Source organism: Silene latifolia, chromosome 10, assembly GCF_048544455.1.
Source record: "Silene latifolia isolate original U9 population chromosome 10, ASM4854445v1, whole genome shotgun sequence".
Lineage (NCBI taxonomy): Eukaryota > Viridiplantae > Streptophyta > Magnoliopsida > Caryophyllales > Caryophyllaceae > Silene > Silene latifolia.
Genome location: NC_133535.1, coordinates 143,552,919 through 143,572,334, shown reverse-complemented (window position 1 = coordinate 143,572,334; position 19,416 = coordinate 143,552,919). Strand labels below are relative to the sequence as shown.

At 39.9% G+C, this 19,416-nt stretch overlaps 3 protein-coding genes and 1 pseudogene across 5 annotated transcripts; 1 reads left to right on the top strand and 3 right to left on the bottom strand.

Moving 5' to 3' along the window:
* The first annotated feature begins 708 nt into the window (after positions 1 to 708).
* LOC141606126 (FIP1[V]-like protein) lies at positions 709 to 16,736 on the top strand. Of its 3 annotated transcripts, XM_074425144.1 has the most exons (12): positions 729 to 1,405; positions 1,531 to 1,739; positions 3,255 to 3,381; positions 3,572 to 3,640; positions 3,720 to 3,860; positions 3,950 to 4,051; positions 4,138 to 4,457; positions 5,668 to 7,303; positions 7,902 to 9,134; positions 9,287 to 10,400; positions 11,961 to 13,057; positions 15,638 to 16,736. In XM_074425144.1, exons 1-9 carry the CDS (start codon positions 884 to 886, stop codon positions 8,424 to 8,426), a joined length of 3,651 nt encoding a protein of 1,216 aa, XP_074281245.1. In that variant the 5' UTR covers positions 729 to 883; the 3' UTR covers positions 8,427 to 9,134; positions 9,287 to 10,400; positions 11,961 to 13,057; positions 15,638 to 16,736. The 3 variants fall into 3 exon arrangements, with proteins under 3 accessions (XP_074281246.1, XP_074281245.1, XP_074281247.1); XM_074425145.1 differs by lacking the exons at positions 9,287 to 10,400; positions 11,961 to 13,057; positions 15,638 to 16,736 and having other exon boundaries at positions 709 to 1,405; positions 7,998 to 8,931; XM_074425146.1 differs by lacking the exons at positions 9,287 to 10,400; positions 11,961 to 13,057; positions 15,638 to 16,736 and having other exon boundaries at positions 8,001 to 8,931.
* Positions 9,308 to 11,633, bottom strand: LOC141606127 (class V chitinase-like; annotated as a pseudogene).
* On the bottom strand, positions 11,825 to 13,761 carry LOC141606130 (class V chitinase-like). Its single transcript, XM_074425148.1, has one exon. The coding sequence runs from the start codon at positions 13,073 to 13,075 to the stop codon at positions 11,978 to 11,980; it is 1,098 nt and encodes a 365-aa protein (XP_074281249.1). The 5' UTR covers positions 13,076 to 13,761; the 3' UTR covers positions 11,825 to 11,977.
* Positions 15,253 to 16,498, bottom strand: LOC141606129 (class V chitinase-like). The gene has a single exon (XM_074425147.1). It carries the CDS (start codon positions 16,496 to 16,498, stop codon positions 15,392 to 15,394), a length of 1,107 nt encoding a protein of 368 aa, XP_074281248.1. The 3' UTR covers positions 15,253 to 15,391.
* Positions 16,737 to 19,416: the final 2,680 nt, after the last annotated feature.

Below are 19,416 nucleotides of genomic sequence, written 5' to 3'. Positions count from 1 at the left end.
CTGCCACCACCTAACCCCACATGCCACCCAAGCCTCCCTACTAGCACAACACATACTACTACTGCTCAGTGCTCCTACAAACTCATGACCACAACATCATGGAGGAGGGTAATGAGCCACTAGAGATAGTTTAGAATTGTTTAAAGGTGGTTCAGAGGGTGGTGTAGTGTTAATGGTTGAGAACGGAGAGTTAACGGAACTTGAAAAGAGATCACGGAAGAGATTAAAGTATAGAGTTTGTAACATGGAAAACAAAATAATCTATGTATACAACAAAGTTTTCATTATTAATAATAATATGATTTCATTCGTTTTAGAAATACATTGTTACAAAAATGGTAACCCATATAGCACATAACCCCACGTTAAAAATGAAAATAGTTAATTTGCGTAATTATGTTGTAATGAAACAAATTTTATACTTCGTAACCCCTGTTCTTTCCAGCTTAATTTCAGCTCACTTTAGTTCAGTTTAACTCCGCATAGTTCATCAATTAATCGCACTTAAAAATGAAAGTAATTGATTTGTGGTAACTTCCTTCCAGCTTAATTTCAGCTCGCTTTAGTTCAATTTATTACTCGGCTCAATTTAGTTTAACTCAACATATTTCAGTTAATCTCTACCCAAATTAACTGTTAGTTGATTCTTTCCGCTACTCTCAATTGATTCGGTTCTTTCCCATAAACCAATTTATTTCAATTAAACTCCGTTTCAGTCAAAAAAAAAAAAAACGCTAAAAGAAAATGTTTGGGAAATGAAGTTGAAACTGCAAGTGACAAAGCCATTGATGGAATTCATTCCAATTGCGAGCTTAATTAGGTTAAAGAGCAGAAATTGGTATTGTATCAAACTTAATTAGGTTAAATTCTACTATCAATTTTAATGGAGGATGATGAAGATGAATTCGGAGATCTTTACACTGATGTCATCTCCACCTTTCCTTCCTCCGCCGCGCCTCCGGTTGATCATATTTCCCCCAATTCCAATTCCAATTCCAATTCCAATTTAGTCGAAATACAAGAAGAAGAAGAAATAAAACCTAATGATGAAGAACACATCCCTATCTCAATCCCTGGGATTGAGATGGAGGTGGAGGTGGCTATGGGTACAGTAGTTAATACCAGGAGTGAGTGCAGTAGCGACGACAGCGACAGCGATGACGATTTACAGATTGTTTTGAATGACAGTGAACCCCTCAATGCCGACATTTTCCCTCACGAGGACAGCAATGATCCCTTTTTCACTAATCCCGAAGACGATTCCGCTGTTGCTGACCCTGCTGCTGCTACTGATGACCCTAATTGGGCTGATGATGCCGTGCCAGCTGACCCTGCTGCTGCTAAACCTTCTAACCCCCCTCGTCCCAATTTTACTCCCTACCATTCCTTTCATTCTCAGTTCAAGGTTTCTTCTTTTTCTGTATTAATGTGATATTTAAATGTCGAGTTGATTAGTTAATGAGAATAAGATGACAACTTGAGAACTGATATAGTAGGTTTTAGAATTTAGCTGTTTCGTTTTGTCTGCAGTATGTTAGACCTGGTGCAGCACCATTACCTGCTGGTGCAGCAGGTCCTCCTGCTCAAATGACAATTCCCAATATGGCTGGTCGTGGTCGGGGTGATTTGAGGCCGCCTCCTGGCTTGAAAGGTCCTCCTATGCATAAGGGATTTACTTCACCATTTTGGGGTTCAAATGCGCCTGCCCGTGGGTTGGACTTCACTCTTCCGTCCCACAAGTGAGTCAATGTTTCTCATTTGTGGATTTTACTTGGGTTTATGTATTCAGAGAGTTTTTGTATGGGCTTAAGCAAATTGAATATGCTTCAATAATTGGGAGTTTAATGTTACTCGGTCAAGATTTTAAACCATGGCAAGGACCAAACTACATTTGACACTTTGCAAACAATTGGCGACTTTCATTTTGGGTCATTTGGAAACAACCTCTTTGTGTTGCTTACACAAGGGTAGGGCTACGTACCCCACAATTTGCGGGAGCCATTGAGGCATGGGGTAATGTTGATGTTGATGTCGTTGTATACAGCATGTATATGCAAGCTGAGAGACGGAATGTGACAATGTTTTGTTGGTGAATTTCAAGTGTAGATAGTGGCTAAAACTTTACACTGGTTGAAACTGGGGGAAAGTAGCAAATTAGCCCCCATTATGTTTGTTAGTATGTGCAAATTACCCCCTTAAGTTTCAATATGTGCAAATTAGTCCCATATGTTCTAATCAATGTGCAAATAGATCCAATTAGACTCAATTACAATATTTCGACAACCTCTCACCGGAAAACTACCAAATCTATTGCCGGGAAAGTTATTAAAATCAAATTATCATCTTCAAACAATCATCATCCCTTCTAAAGTCTTCAAACACCAATTCAATACTCTTCGCACATTCACCAAAATCTCAGCTTCATCAAAAAAAAAACTATGGATCAACAAATCATCTTCGAAAAATACCACTTCAACACCATCATCTTACCGAAGAAACCATCCCCCATAGAAACCCATTATTCTTCGACCATAGTATTGACAAGGATGACATGGTCAAATCAATTTCACAAACAACAACTGACCAAGAATTTTATGCCCTTTTGTCTTCTTACAGAGTTTCATGGTCTGACTTTTATCCCGTGAAACCGATTGGCAAAGGTCCATTGCATTATTGGATTGAATTAATGAGGTTGCTTTGTATAACCCATCTATATTTATCTATAATTTGATTTTAATAACTTTTCCAGCTATAGATTTGGATAGTTTTCCAGTGAAAGGTTGTCGGAACATTGTAATTGAGTTTATTGGATCTATTTGCACATTGATTAAAACATATGGGACTAATTTGCACATATTGAAACTTAACGGGGTAAGTTGCACATACTAACAAACATATGGGGCTAATTTGCTACTCTCCCCGGTTGAAACTATATTTGCCTACGATAAATTTGGGGGGGTATATTGAGGTGGACCAATATTTTTTTGTGTTCCCGAATGTATTTGTGTTAACCTTTTTAATGTTGACGGTAACCCTTTGTTATTTAATACCAATTTCATAGTGATAGCGGTTGATTGTGATCATTAATATTGGTAAATCGTTTTTTATTTTATTTGTGACCATTTTACGACATTCAGTACCCCATTTATTATCAATTATGTTATGGCCTTCAGGAACTGGAAAACAAGATACTTAATTAACCCCCCCCCCCTTTTTTAATTACAACACTCATTGCCATTTCAATAAATCCACAGGTCTATTTTTGATGTTGATATTGATATCTTCGAGGAAAAACCGTGGAAATATCCTGGTGCAGATGTATCCAACTATTTCAATTTCAATTTAAACGCAGAGAGCTGGAAGGATTACTGCAAACAGCTGGTAAGATGGCCGTAATACTTCCCATTATATTGACCCCTCTCCTTTCTTGGATTTCTTGTGTGAAGAGAGGGGTTATAGGACTAGGAAGTAATATGACAGCAATCCAAGAGGCTAAAATATATGAAGCAACAAAACAATGATGTGATGTGATGTATTATCAATGTGAATAAGCTTTTTTATTTTTTTTCAGGAGCAACTGCGGTTGGAGTCTACTATGCAAAGCAAAATTCGTGTTTACGAGAGTGGTCGTACTGAGCAGGTTTCTATTTCTTAAACAGGAATTTGCTTGTATCTGAATATTTTAGATAAGCTTATGTTATCTTCTACTTTGATTTCAGGAGTATGATCCTGATTTGCCCCCGGAACTGGCAGCTGCTACTGCTATGAATGATTCGTCGGCTGATAATGCGGAAATTAATAAAGTAGAATGTGGTCTGGGTGACCCAGCTAAAGCAGCTGCCCGAGCTCGGCCAACGTTTGTAGGTCCCCTCTTTTTCTTTTTTTTTTTTTTTTTTTCATTCTGTTGCCCTTTGTAAGATCTAATTGTTATATACATTTTCTTCTTTAGCCCGCCGGCCGAGCCATACAAGTAGAAACCGGATTTGGAGAGCGTATTCCCTCTGTTGATGCACGACCGCCACGAAATCGTGATTCAGATGCAGTTATTGAGGCAATTACACTCAGCTGTCTTTTTTTTTTCCTTGCCTTTATAATTAGCTGTAAGTTCAGTGTTGATTATGGTTACTTGGTGAACAGATTGTCTTGCAGGATTCTGATGATAATGGTGACACAGCTATTTCAAATGATGATTTTTATAGAGGGGATGAGGAGGTGGATGGTGTTGATAAAAATGGTCCGGTAGGTGGCGACGAACACTGTGATGGATATCCACAAGGACGTGGTGTTATGACAGAAGAATTTGCTAAGAAAAGGTCACCCGTGATGGGTTCACCTCATGGTGACGTGCACAACAAAGAAAGAGAAAGATCGCCACCTGAAAGAGCATCAAGTGATCATCATTCTAGCTCAAAAGATCTTGATTCTATTGAGAATGTTGGGTCACCGTGTGAGGATAGGTATATCAATTGGATTACAATCATCTTTCTCTGCGTCATTTATTAATCTCTAAGGTTTGTTTTGGATTTTTATTAGCAGTCTTAAATCTCATACTCCATAGCAAACGATGTTATGCACATTATGCTGTTTCTTGCCTGTCAATGGATATTTTCTTGGTTCCCCCATTATGGCAGAGAGATGGTTTGATCTTTAATGTGACATTTTATATAGTCGACTGTAATACAAGATGGTAGTTGTATTAATTGAAGCTTATTTCTGACTTAATCGCCATTGAAAATGTTCTTCTTGAAACCTGACGTTAGATTGACTAAATGGGCCATTGAATTTTTTTACGTTAGATATATGCCCATATGTAGTAATTTCTTTTCTTGTTGCCACTAAGATGACAACTAAAAATTTGTTTTCATATAGTGGACATAAATATGTTCATATAGTAATCATAATCTCTTTTTGTTTCGATTGAGCTATATTGAGAAATCTACACACATGTTTATTGGAAAGATTGACTAACCGTTTTACTTAAATCATGATGTTCTAATTTTGTAGTTATATAGTTTTATTCTATCAAAATAATTACAAATCCAAAAAAGGGAACTCTATGTTCCCAAACCTACACGACTACTACAACAACATCATTATCCTAATGACTCGATGGCTCCCGCAAATTGCAGGGGAGTCGGATGTTCGCAACCTTACCCTTTTGTTAGCAATAGGTTGTTTCCGAATGACCTAAGATGAAAGTTACGTCGAGAACTGAAACCACTTTAGAGAGCCATATTGATTTATTCCATCATAATCCAGAACCACGAAGTAATGAGTCTTTAGCTCTATTGGAGATATGGAACTCTCCAAGTGTTTTTATTGATGTCCATTGACAATGGGTACTTGAGGTTAAGTAAGTAGCCAATTAAATGTTGGTGAAATAATTCATAGTTTCTCCGGTCATGAGGTTTCACAGAGAACTTATTTGATGTATCTAACATATAACACGATTAAGTTGGAACAGGCATAGATGAATGTCCTGTCTACAGAAAAGTTTTTGTCGGAGGTTAATCGAGATTCGAGAGTGTTGCTAGAAAGTGATGTTCCGATTATCGCCTAATATTCGATTTCAATTAATTGAAACCTATATTCAAGATTTTTTTGTATCCTTGGAATAGATAGAATTGTATGGTTATCTTTTGTAGCCTCTGAAATTTCTCTCTTTAGGTGGACAAAGGATGCCATTCCTGCGCAATCCCCTCGTATGTCTTCCGGTGAGAGTACACATGTTGGAAGATCCTTGGGTCAGCAAAGGGAAGATTCCTCTGAGAGCATGGAACAAAAACATAGTCCTGAGTCATTTTCTCTTACTCGGATGGAAGATGCTGTAGAGGCAAGTGTGGAAGGGAAGTCAATGGCAGATGATGATTTTGCAGCTGATCAGAAGCCTGGAAAAGAAAACGGAGATAGTGACGTGATTGCCTATATTGATACGTCAAAAAACAAGCATAGAATTCACTCTACAAAACAAGAAAAACTGAGTTGTCGGGTTGAGCCATTAGCAATTAAACATGATGATGAAGAGGATTTGAAAGTCTCCAGCAGTGACACCAGTAAGGTAACAGGGAACAGCAGAGATAATCAAAAGTGGGACGAGAGCATTGATGAGGAAGTAGTACAAAATAGCCGTTCCACGTGCGCGGGTGATGTCAAGCGGCATCATGGTGAAGTTGGACATGGTTCGCGAAGAAAAGATTTTGATGATAGATTGGATATAGACAGTAATTATGTTTCTATGAAAGGGGAGGACTACTATTGCCACAAAAAGTGGGATCCTCATACAGTCAATCGTCTCCATGTAAAACCAGAGGGACGAGATCGGAGAAGAGTGAGAGAAAACTCTGAAGCCAGCTGGCAAAGGCAAGATGAAGATCCTCATGGACGGAGAGTTGGGGCTGAAGATGCTAAAAAGCAGCACCGTGGTGACGAAATGGTATCTAGGCACCGGAGAAAGGTCAGAGAAACCGAAAGAAGTGACAAAGATGAGTATTTTCAGTCACAAATTTTATTGGAAAATGGTAAAAGTTATCACGAGAAAGATGCAGGGCTAAATTACAGGGAAAAAAATTATATTTCAAAGGGCCGTCATGAAATGTTGGATGTCCATTATGGCGACAGAAGGAAGAGTGATGATTATATGAGGAACCATGTTGATAAGCAAGACAGGTCACTGGGTTTTAGAGAGAGCACTAATAGTCGTGGAAAGCGAGATAGAGAGGGTTTCCTAAATCAACAGAAACGAGATGATCATCCAAGGGTTAGGGACACCTATGATAATCATCACACTGTTAGGCCAAAGGATGAAAATTGGGTGCAGAGGGAAAGAGCTGAACAAGAATGGGACAGAGATGAATGGTATCGAACTAAACAATGTTACGAGGAAAATTTATCGAGAAGAGACAGAGAAGAGGGGCATGGCCCTATTAGGGGCAGTAGGGCCGCAGAAGAAAAAATATGGGTTGGCGATTCTCATGGAAGAGAAGAGTACAAGAGCCATGATAAAGATGCAGTAAGGCATGGTGAACAACTAAAGAGGAGGGAGCGAGTTGGAGACGAAATCAGTTTGCAGCATCGAGGAACTCAGGATGTCTTTGCTCGTGGAAATCAAACAGTAATTGAAGGCAGAAGACCTAGGCAGGAAGAATCTGCTGCTCGGAAAGATCGTGCTGTTGATACTTCAGAAAACCGGAAGTTTAATGACAAAATACTCAAAGATAACTATAAAAAGACTAGAGATTTTGAAGCCCATAGCATATCAGGGCTATCCAAGAGACACAAAGAAGAAGATTTTGCAAATGATACGGTATGTTCTATGTCAAATATCTCATCATTGGTCCCTATTCTAGTGTTTTTTGTTCAAGTTAGGAATAGTAGTGTCTGCGTTTAATCTAATTTTTCTTTTCTGATTTGGCTTAAAATTTATTTATTTGGGCTTCTAAAATCAACATGAAAATTGATGTTGCTTAATGACCAAAATCACATTTTGTCGACTTTCATTTCCATTGAATGGGGAAGTGGAGTTACCTAGGCCACATTCTTCATCTGGATGAGTCGTTCCAGAATACCTCTGCTGTTCTTTGTACACATCTTGTCAAAGTTGCACTTATTAATTATTGGGCTATTTGTTTCTGTAACATCATTTTAGTGAAACTGTCTATTCAAGTTCAGAGCTCTTGTGTGAGGACTAAATTGTGGAATCAGATCAAGTGCCATGTCTAGAGGATGTCATAAATAATCATAGAATGTACTACTACTATATCTCTGTTTGTTATATTTGTGGCTTTTACCTGGGATTCTTGAAGCCATTAGTCTTTTACCTTGAGAAATTCTTCTCTTAGCAAGTGTTTAAAATTCTGTGTGAAGTCTGCTTTATTGTCTAGCAATGGTTTCCAATTTGCTAGGCTGTGGTGAAAGGTTTGACTGAAAACGTTGTGGCTGAGCATGGTACACCGTTGGATAATCTTTCTAAAGAAGGTGTTTTGTGCAATGACAAGCAGCAGGATTCAAAAAGAGGACGGTCTAAGCTAGAAAGATGGACAAGTCATAAAGACAGGGATCTTGATGTGAACTCGAAGTCATCATCTCTCAAGATTAAGGAGACGAGCAGGAATAGAAGTGTTTCTGGATCCACTAGTGTAGTTGGTGATGAACGTGCAAAGAATGTTGAGGACTCGTTGGGTGCAGTCGATGGAAGTGGAGGCGGCTTAGAGGTGAAAGATGAAGATGCAAGGGCAACTAACAGTAGGTGTGCTGACATGGTTGAAAAATTAAAGAGGCGTAAAGAGCGCTTTAAACAGGAACTGCCAAGTGAGAAGGATACACCGGCAGTCAAGAAGACGGAAAACGAGCCTGTACCTGAGACTCCCGCAAATGCCCAAGTCAAACAGGAAAGGCCTCCCAGGAAAAGGAGGTGGCTCAGCAGCTGAGGCAAGCATTTTTTGTTTGCCACGTCCACATGCTCCTTGACCTTTATGAAAGCAGATCAAGACATTCAATGAGTTGGGGATAGCATGCATGCAGTCAGAGTTATATTGCTTCATTTTCCTTGCTGCCAGTGACGCTTTTTCAAATATGTAATGTAAATCATAAAGGTAACATTTATCTGAAGGCCTTTCACCGACGCGGACTCATACTTTGTATCACTTGCTGAAGCCAAGTGCCTGAAAGCTACGAGGCCTCTACTGGTTCTTTGGAAGGCTCTCCAATAGGCCGATAAGCTTTATTTAGACAGCCACCTAATTTTTTCAGAAGACCTTGATACGAAAATGTTTTTTATTTATTTTGAGTTGTTCTTTGGCTGTATTCTTTTTGTATTTCTAGTTCACACTAACCTTTTATAGTTTATAATGAAGTATAGAGTTGAAGACTTGTAGGGTGACACTGAGATATCAATGTTACTGCAATATATGCAAATGAATCAGCGTATTGCAACGGAATGTATTTTTTTTTATAAGCCAAATCACGAGCATTCTTGTAATGCCAGTTTATGCAGCTGATCTTGTACTCTTATGATCTCTGTAGAGGTAAAAAAGCAGCTCTTGCGACGCAGTTGACAATAACAAGAGAGCAAGTTACCAATGGCGACGAATGTTAAGCAAACAACATTAGCTGGGCGGCTGCAAGTAATTAGCCAGGTAAATTAAAGAACAATACTTTTTTCCTGTATTTCATTCCGCTGTAGTATTGATTTAGTATTGCAGTGTTGGAAGTACTCTAGTACACAGCATTATTTTATCATTAATATTATTATTATTATTATTATTATTATTATTATTATAATGAAAAGGGATGTTAGGAAGAATTTGGTTCAAGGTCCCCATGTCTGCAATGCTTGTTTGGAAAGAGCCCAGTTATGATCTTGGGCTAAACTCCAGGCAAAATATCCCAGCAAGTTATTGGTCTTGGCATAGGAGACTTTAGCAGCTATGGTCTGAGTGTCGTCATAGTTGATCCATGTGGTCCCTGAGTAGCAATAGTTGGTCCCATAACTGGAGTTGAACACTACCGTAGCTCGCTTTTGGCTGATGAACTCCTCAATCTGGTTGTAGTCCGGTATCCCCCCATCGGGAACACCCACCGACATATCAATACCGTTTGCTGGCGACAAAATCCCATGGTTATTGGGATTTACCAGCTTCCAGGCGTAGCCGTAGTAGGGGAACCCCAGGACCAGCTGCTTAGGTGGGACGCCAGCGCTGATCCAGGCACTGATACCGCTGCTTCCACTGGCCCCGCCACTGGGGTCACGCAGAGCGGCGTGGGATCGGGTGAGTGAAGGGGACCTGTTGGGGTCGTAGAAGTCATAGGCCATGACATTCACCCAATCAAGCGACTTGGCTATCGCCTGTGCAGGATAGGAGGCAGAGGGGTTAACACGGGGGCTCCAAGCAAGGGCTGCGGTCAGGAGCAGAGGCTGACGACCAGTGTTTGCAGCCTCGGCATTAATGGCAGTGCGCCATTCAGTAACGAGGGTGCCCAGGTTGGTCATCTCAGTGGAGGTGGTCTGCTGCTCCCAGTCCAGGTCGAGACCCAGGAAGCCGTTGGACCTAGCGAGGTTGATGGAGGATGTGATGAAGGTTTTCCTGGAAGCAGGCTGGCTGGCTGGCCATCTTGTTGAAATCGGAGGAAGGGGCATTCCCTCCTCCGATGGATAGCAGGGTTTTGAGAGAGGCGCTTCGTTGCTTGACTGTCTGGGTGAAACTGGAACATTCCGAGGATATGGACAGCTGGTTTGTGGCCGTGTTCAGGTCGGCAAAGGCACAGAAGAGATGGGTAAAGAGGGTAGAGTCGATGTCTGACGCATCAATGCCACTGTCTGGAAACCAGTAGCCGCCCTTGACAGCTGCTCGAGAAAATGATGTTTGCAGGCTCAGGAGGGCAGCAATAAGGCTCAGAACATGGTACTGTTTCAACTCCATTTTTCTTAAGTACTCCTTCCATCTGTGCAGTGCTGTTTATATAGGGAGTTTACAGCATTGATCGGATCAGATTTGTCAACTCTAGCCGCGCTCTATCTAGATTGAGTGTGCGTTGGATGATAAAGACTAATAATGAGTGAGTGCTGGATTGGATAACTTAGTTGTTATGTCCAACCTTTTAAACTTTGACTATTCTGTCCCTAACTTGAAGGACCTAGCTACCTACTTTTTAAAAGCTAGCCTACACAATGGTCAAAATATGACTGCTACGTATCTACTTGATAATTTTGCCACTTTAGTTCACAACGCCAGTACGCCACATCCCATATATTCTTTTTTTTAGTAGGTGTTTCTTAAGCCGTCTTAACTTAAAACCTCATAAACTTCCATTTTAATCTGTTGTGAGAGTTGACGGTTTCAAATAAGAAATATGGTTTTTTTTAGTAGATTAGTAGGAGTTCAAGAATTAGAAAGTGATGTGATTAGTAGTTGGAATATTTTCACTTCTATTAAATTTAAAATCGGCCAAGTACATTTCAAGAAATTAATAACGCTTGGGTTATTAAGAAGTTAGTCAACATGAAGGTCATATTAAGAGTTCTAGACGTTTATTTTGTTCATGTTAAAAAGTCCTCCGTAAAACAGGAAGACTAAATGTAAGCCTGCACTTTTTAGAAGACTAAACACGAAGAAATACCCATCTTTTTTTTGTCCGTGTTAAGAAGTACTCCCATTTTTGGTAATTGTATTTAGGCAGCTACCCAAAATTTTCAAGAATCTTGATAGGACGATATATTTGTATTGTTAGTTGTTCATTGGGTTTTTTTTTTTTTTTTTTTTGGTATTTCTAGCTAATACTAACCTTTTACAGCTTACAGTAAAGTATAGAGTAAGAAGACTTTAAGTGTGACACAAAGAGGTTTTACATGCTGTATTTACAAATGAATTAGCGTATTGCGTATGGAACTTTTTTTTTATTAGGCAAATTATGTGCCTTTTTTTTTTCATTACCGGTTTATACATCTAATCTTTGTACTCTCTATATAATCCCCAAAGAGAATATAAAAGTAGCTCTGCTGCTATGCAATTGACAGTAGAATACCAAATTATTAATTCCCATAAAACCGATTATTATCGAAGCTATTGTAGACGACCGTTGTCTGTTGCACCTTTGAATCACTTTTACCTTGATATTATACAGTCCTTGCGCCTTTCCTAGCCATTAGTATCTATGCTTGAATTTCTCCTCGGTCACAGGGAAAAAAGGCAATAGATAACTACTGACTAGAGCGAAGGAAGTACGCATTAAATTAATTGTTTTGTTATGTGCCATGGCTTAGTAATTAGTATTAGTTTGTGCCTGCAAAAGGAATGCCAAGCGAACATCAACTGAACAGCTGCAAGTAAACAAACTAAGGGCAGTATTTATTTCTTATACGGGTATTTCATAGTAGTATACTAGTATTGATGCAGTATTGCAGCATTGGAAGTAGTATAGTACACAACATTATTATGATTTATGACAAAAGTGTGTTAGGCCAGAAAGAAAGGAAGATGATTTAAGATCCCCATGTCTGCGAAGCTTGTTTGGAAAGAGCCCAGTTATTGTCTTGGGCTAAATGCCAGGCGAAATAGCCCAACAAGTTATTAGTCTTGGCGTAGGAGACCTTAGCAGCTATGGTCTGTGTGTCGTCGTAGTTAATCCATGTGGTCCCTGAGTAGCAATAGTTGGTACCATATGTGGAATTAAACACCACCGTGGCTTGTGCTTGGGTGATGAACGGCTCAATCTGGTTGTACTTCGGCGTCCCTCCACCCACCGACATATCTACACCACTCGCTGGCGCCAAAAGCCCATGGTTATTGGGATCTTGCAGCTTCCAAGCGTAGCCGTAAAAGGGGAACCCTAGGACCAGCTGCTTAGATGGGACTCCCGCGCTGATCCAGGCACTGATGCCGCTGCTGCCACTTATCGCGCCAGTGGGATCATGCAGGTTTGCATGGGAGTGAGTGAGCGAGGCGGAATTGTTGGGGTCGTGGAAATCATAGGCCATGACGTTCACCCAGTCAAGCGCATTTGCTATCGCCTGTGTAGGGAAGGAGGTGGAGGGGTCAACATGGGGGGTGACAGCGAGTGCTGCAGTCAAGAGCAGAGGCTGGTGACCAGTGTTCGCAGCCTCGGCATTGATGGCAGTGCGCCATTCAGTGAGGAGGGTGCCCAGGTTTGTCATCTCAGCTGAGGTGCTCTCGTGCTCCCAGTCCAGGTCGAGACCCAGGAAGCCGTTGGACCTGGCGAGGTTGATGGACGAAGTGATGAAGGTTTGCCTGGAAGCAGGCTGGCTGGCCATGTTATTGAAATTAGAGGACGGAACAGAACCTCCTCCAATGGATAGAAGAGTCTTGACGGAGGGGTTTTGTTGCTGAACTGTCTGAGTGAAGCTGGAACATTCCGCGGATATGGACAGTTGGTTGGTTGCCGTGTTCAGATCGGCAAAGGCACAGAACAGATGGGTGAAGAGGGTGGAGTCAATGTCTGACGCCTCAATGCCACTCTGTGGAATCCAGTAGCCACCGTTGACGGCTGCTCGGGACAATGATGTTTGCAGACTCAGGAGGGCAGCAATCAGGCTGATTACATGGTACTGCTTGAATCCCATTTTTTTAGTGCTCCTTTCTATACAATATGTGCAGTCTTATTTATATAGGGAGTATATAGTCATTATTGAGTGCCAAAATCTCAAAAGATGAGAACAGTCTCGTTGGATAGTAAAGAGTAGACTATGCAATTGTGGCCAAACTTTTTTGCGTGTAGACTATTCTGTTGTTCAATGAGACTTTTAGTCACTTAGCTACCTAATAATTTGTTAAACAAGCCTATACATAGGTCAAAATAAGACTGCTACTCCCTCCATCCCAATCAATAGTTTACGTTTGCTTTATTTTCCCCTCACAAAATAAACCAAACGTAAACTATTCACTGGGATAGAGGGAGTACAAATCTAGAGATTTTTCCTTTTATGCTCGGAAAAAATGCAACAGAGGGTTGGGATGAAGCTATTTGCAAAGAATTGGTTTATGTAGGATCAAAAGTAAAACCGTTATCTCAGGTAACAACTTTGCTTTGTACCTAGCTGTGCCATGGTCCGGAGCGAAGGTTAGTCCAGACTGAGCAGATCTGAACCAGCCGGATCACACTTTATTTGGTTTGTTCCGCTGTCTATCTATTTAAGTTTGTGTGATATGTGGTTTGGCTTGGACCAAACCATCTGGTTCACGGATAGGATAGTAAACCAAACTTATGTGACAAAGTCTTTCAAATTGTAAAGAGTAACAAATTTTCTCTATTTTGATAATATTATATTGTTTTATATTATTTAGCAATATCCAACTACTCAAAAAAATTAAACCTTTCCTAATAGTGCCTCTTATTTATGTTATTTTTTACAATTTACATTTTCTTTTAGTGCGGATTTTTAGCACCCTACATGCATGTGTGATGTGACTTTTATGTTGTTTTAACCACACATACAGACCCATAATAGGAAATATAAAGAATTTGTTAAACATAATGAAAAAGAAGAATATAAAGAATCTAATGAATGAGAGTGATTATAAATTTAATCAATACTTGAAATAATAAAGTACTAGCAATATATTATTTGGTCTATATGGTCTAGTCCAAACATTTCTTGGTCTAAGACCGGATTGAACCAATATAAACATGGTTCGATGCACGGTCCTAACATTTTACCTTTATTTGGTTTTGAATTTTGATCCAATTTTTGAACAATTTGATGAAATGTTCTGACCCCAGTCGGAGTGGCTACCCCGGGGGATTTGGTGGATGCAAGGTGATGATACTTAGCCAAATTTCAAGGGGTTTTTGACAGATTGCTTCAGCCTTGGTTGGAGTGGCATCCCCGGCTGACCGTGGTGGCTGTAATTTTGCTCGATTTTGCTTTGTTTCAAATGTCGTGACTGTTGGGATTGATTTGGCGCCAAAACCAACGTCTGGCATCCAAATATAGCCATATTCTTGTGTCTTATATACATGGACGGAACCAGGATTTAGTATATGGGGTAAAGGATTTTTTTGTGGCTGCTGCATGCATTTTTCACTGAGACTCTCGTGAATGCCCAAGTCAAACAGGAAAGGCCTCCCAGGAATAGTAGGTGGCTCAGTGGCTGATGCATGCATTTTTGTGTTTGCCATATCCACATGATCCTCGACTTTTATGAATGCAGATCAAGACATTCAATGAGTTGGGGATAGCATGCATGCAGTAGGAAATGTAACATTTATCTGAATGGCCTTCACGGCGTTGGGACCAAATACTGGTACGACTTGCTGAAGCCTAGCTGGCTGAAAGCCACAAGCCCTCTTCTGGTTCTTCGGAAGGCTCTCCCATTCGCGGTAATTTATTTAAACAGCTACCAATATTATTCAAGAGATCTTGATACGATGATGTTTTTGTATTTTTAGTTGTCCATTGGGTGTATTTTTTTTTTTGTATGTCTAGCTTACACTAACCTTTTAAAAAGTTTATGGAGAAGTATAGAGTTGAAGACATGAGGTGTGACCGTGTGACACAGAGGGGTTTTACATGCCGTATTTACAAATGAATTTACGTATTGTGTCTGGAACGTCTTTCTATTAGGCAAATTATGTGCCTTTTTTGCGGTTTATGCATCTCATCTTATACCTCTTTATTATATAATCCCTAGAGAGTAGGGAGTATGCATTAAATTGATCGTTTTGTTATGTGCCATGGCAGTATTGGTTGTGCCTGCAAAAGGAATGCCAAGCGAACAACACCGACTGGACAGCTGCAAGTAAACAAACTAAGGGCAGTATTTATTTCTTGTACGAGAATTATTAGTATTATCGATACAGTATTGCAGCGTTGGAAGTAATATAATACACAACATTATTATGACAAAAGTGTGTTAGGCCAGAAAGAAAGGAAGATGTTTTAAGATCTCCATGTCTGCGAAGCTTGTTTGGAAAGAGCCCAGTTATTATCTTGAGCTAAATGCCAGGCGAAATAGCCCAACAAGTTATTAGTCTTGACATAGGAGACCTTAGCAGCTATGGTCTGCGTGTCGTCGTAGTTAATCCATGTGGTCCCTGAGTAGCAATAGTTGGTACCATATGTGGAATTAAACACCACCGTGGCTTTCTTTTGAGGGATAAACTCTTTAATCTGGCTGTAAATCAGTGTCCCCGGTGGTGCACCCACCGATGTATCTGTACCATTTGCTGGCGCCAAAATCCCGTGGTTATTGGGATTGACAAGCTTCCAGGCGTAGCCATAAAAGGGGAACCCCAGGACTAACTGCTTAGGTGGGACTCCAGCGCTGATCCAGGCACTGATGCCGCTACTGCCACTTGCTGCACCAGTGGGATCATGCAGGGCTGCATGGGAGTGAGTGAACAAGGGGGAATTATTAGGGGCGTAGAAGTCATAGGCCATGACGTTCACCCAGTCAAGCGTCTTTGCTATGGCCTGTGTAGGGAAGGTGGCGTTGGAGAGGTAAAGACGGGGAGTGACAGCGAGGGCTGCTGTCAGGAGGAGAGGCTTGCGACCAGTGTTGATAGCCTCGGCATTGATGGCAGTGCGCCATTCAGTGAGGAGGGTTCCCAGGTTTGTCATCTCGGTTGAGGTACTCTCGCCCTCCCAATCCAAGTCAAGACCTAGGAAGCCGTTGGACCTGGCTACATTGATGGAGGAAGTGATGAAGGTTTTCCTAGAAGCAGGCTGGCTGGCCATCTTGTTGAAATCAGAGGAGAGGACGTTCCCTCCTCCGATGGATAATAGGGTTTTGACAGACGGGCATCGTTTCTGGACTGTCTGGGTGAAGCTGGAACATTCTGAGGATATAGACAGCTGGTTATTGGCCGTGTTCAGGCCTGCGAAGGCACAAAAGAGATGGGTGAAGAGGGTGGAGTCGATTTCTGACGCCTCAAGGCCGCTGTCTGGAAGCCAGTAGCCACCGTTGACAGCTGCTCGAGACAATGATGTTTGCAGACTCAGGAGGGCGGCAATTAGGCTGATTACATAGTACAGCTTGAACCCCATTTTTCTAGTGCTCCTTCCTATACAATATGTGCAGTCTTATTTATACTGTCAAATGTAGATTGAGTGTCAAAATCTCAGAAGATGAAAACCAAAGACTAAAGACTAAAGACTAATGAGTACTCCGTACATTTATGGCCAAACTTTTTTTGCGTAGACTATTCTCGGACAGAGACACCTAGCTACATTTTTGTTAAAAAAACCTATTCATAAGTCAACATAAGACCGCTGGTCTTGCTACATACTCCTTCCGTCTACCCGGGTCATTTGTTCTCCTATTTTATCTTTGAGTATCTCAGTCATTTATTGTCCTTTTTATTTTAAGAATGAATTTAAAGAGCAACTAGTTTTGTTACCCGTGAAAATCACGGGTTATCTCTAGGAAAATTAACAATTTAGATAGTTGATTTTTTTTGTGAATATCAAATGAAATCGAAATTTATTTCATCATTGATACATATTCCTATTCTTTAATTTTGATCATTATCTAATAAAAATTCATAAATTTTAGAATTTGATTATGTACGAATTAGAAAACTTTAAAACCAAATTGAAATATTGAAGTTGTTAGTTGTATAAAAAAGTGAATTTACCTGTGGAGTGTGTATGACATCAAGAGTTAGCCGCTAACCATACGATTTCACCACAAGGTCTTCCTTTCGTACCGCCTACAAAACAAAAGTATAACAAAAAAACAATACACAAATTAGTAATTCGTCATTCCAAATTCAAGTTAAAGAAAATACTGCAAATTTTTACCACCTCCAAATGATTGTTTTGGAGGAAAACAAATGAGACGATCTTAAATAGGACATGCTAAATAATGCTAATTTGGAAGTTGAATGATGTACACTAAAATTAGTGTTCACAAAATTTAAATGACATAAATATTAGTTAGGAAAAAACAAAAGCATTCAAAGGGTTGTATATAATGAGTTGCTTTATATAATCTTTATGGTGGTAGGAATTATTGCAAAATTAGTATGAGAGTTAAATGGAATAACGGTTATGCTAGGATAGGGAATTAGAAGAGACTTGTGAGAAAATTCGACGATGCCTTTAAGAAAATCATTGGACTTATGTGAAAATTATCGTGGGTTGAACTTAAATAATGGTTGAATACAAAATGCCATAATTTTACGTTTAAGAATATTATTAAGCTACTCATTTGTTTTTCTTTTCAAGTTTGTGTAATTTTAAATAAATAAATAAATAAATGTATAATTTTTATGAGCTATATTACTATAAAAAATGTTAATCAATTCGCTAACATTTTTGTTATTGTAAAATGGGAATTTTAATTGTAAATTAAGAAGTTTTGATGTGAATTTTGGTGTTACATCTTTTTTTTTTTTTTTTGGAATTTTTTAATTCAACCATGAAATATAGTTTGTAATTTGGAAGTTCGTGAGTAATAGTTATTAAATTGAGGATTAGTGAATGGAAACTATTATAGGTTTAATAGCCATTATAAACTATTGATTCCCATCTTTTAATTTGCCTTTTCATTTATTTCTGAGTTACGAATATTATTAAATAAGATAATTCATTAGTGAGGAGCTCAAAAGGTAAAACAAATAGGAAAAAATGTTAATGAAAATTACTATTATTATTATTGATCTTAAATAGTGGTTGAAATAAAATGTCATACCTTTACTTTTAAAAATATTATTAAACTTCACAATTATTTTATTTTTAATTAAAAGGGTTTGTATAATGATCTTAAATAAATAGATGTAGGTGTAAATTTTATGTGGTACGATTTCAAGAAAGTTAAGTTTAACTTTTTACCAAAAAACAAAATAAAATATACAACATTTTCAACCAATATTTCGTCATATGAAAATAAATTAAAAAAAACTATGAAAAACTTTAATTAGATTCTGTTCCGGGTGTGATTACGGAGCAGTATTGTTACCACGTGAGCTTATTGAATGATGACTTTGCTTGACTCTTCCTTTCGGCTTCTCCTGAAACAATGAACAAACTGAGGGCTCGGCTTGGCACCGAGCGTACTCACTCCGACGCTCAAGTCAGTAAACTTAAAGGGATTAAGTTGTGTGATACTTGGCAAAGTATGTTGTAGAGAGATAAGGAGGTTTATACCAGATTATGAGTGGTTTAAGTTATATTTCGGATGCCTTCCTCAATGAGGGTTGAGGAGTATTTATAGACTTTCACCTTTTGTCACGTAGTGGCCAAGTGGCCAAGTGGCTAGCAGGTGGAAAGACCGTTCTACCCTCGGCCGATGGACCCATGGCAGGCCGACCGAGGGGTCTTGGATATGAGTACGCGGATGTGTGTCCCGGCTGGCTAGTTGTCCTAGCCGGGACCCAAGTGACAGGCCGATAGGCTGCATCGGCTAGGCTGTCAGATACGTTGACTTGCTGTCTTTTGTCTTTGACCTTGGTCAATATGTTGACTCGGTCAGCGGGTGCAGAATATGCCCCATCAATTTGCCCCCAGCGTAGTCTATGCCGTGGTATGGGCTCCGATGTATGTTGAGCGTATATTCTGCGCATGTTGAAATTCTCCATCGGCTTCTTCTTCTTCGGCTTGGTTCTGCTTAGGCCGTATCATACTATCCCCCCTCCACATGGATGTGTAACGAACATCAGATGTGGAAAAGAAAATGGTGCTGGCTGAGACCGAGGTTGAGAGTGCCGTGTGCTTTTGATTGCCCCCAGCCGGTGCTGCCTAGCTCGGTTGATCAGCGGGCCGTTTGGCAAGTAGATACCAAGGATCATGTTTGAAGAAGATATGTCGATTGGCATTCTGTCAAGGAGCGTTTTAAAGAAGTTTGGTAACTGTTTGTCGATTGACATTCCATGGCTGCATGCTTGACACGTGTCTCGGTGTTGATTGGTTGACGCTTCATGGGCTTTGCTCTGATTGGTCGGATTGAGTGGGCTTTGCTCTAT

Coding starts and splice junctions, on each gene's coding strand:
- LOC141606126 (XM_074425144.1), top strand. CDS start 884: ATGGAGGATGATGAAGATGAATTCGGAGATCTTTACACTGATGTCATC. Junction 1,740..3,254: donor TTCACTCTTCCGTCCCACAA/GTGAGTCAATGT, acceptor ATAAATCCACAG/GTCTATTTTTGATGTTGATA. Junction 4,052..4,137: donor ATTCAGATGCAGTTATTGAG/GCAATTACACTC, acceptor CTTGGTGAACAG/ATTGTCTTGCAGGATTCTGA.
- LOC141606130 (XM_074425148.1), bottom strand. CDS start 13,075: ATGGGATTCAAGCAGTACCATGTAATCAGCCTGATTGCTGCCCTCCTG.
- LOC141606129 (XM_074425147.1), bottom strand. CDS start 16,498: ATGGGGTTCAAGCTGTACTATGTAATCAGCCTAATTGCCGCCCTCCTG.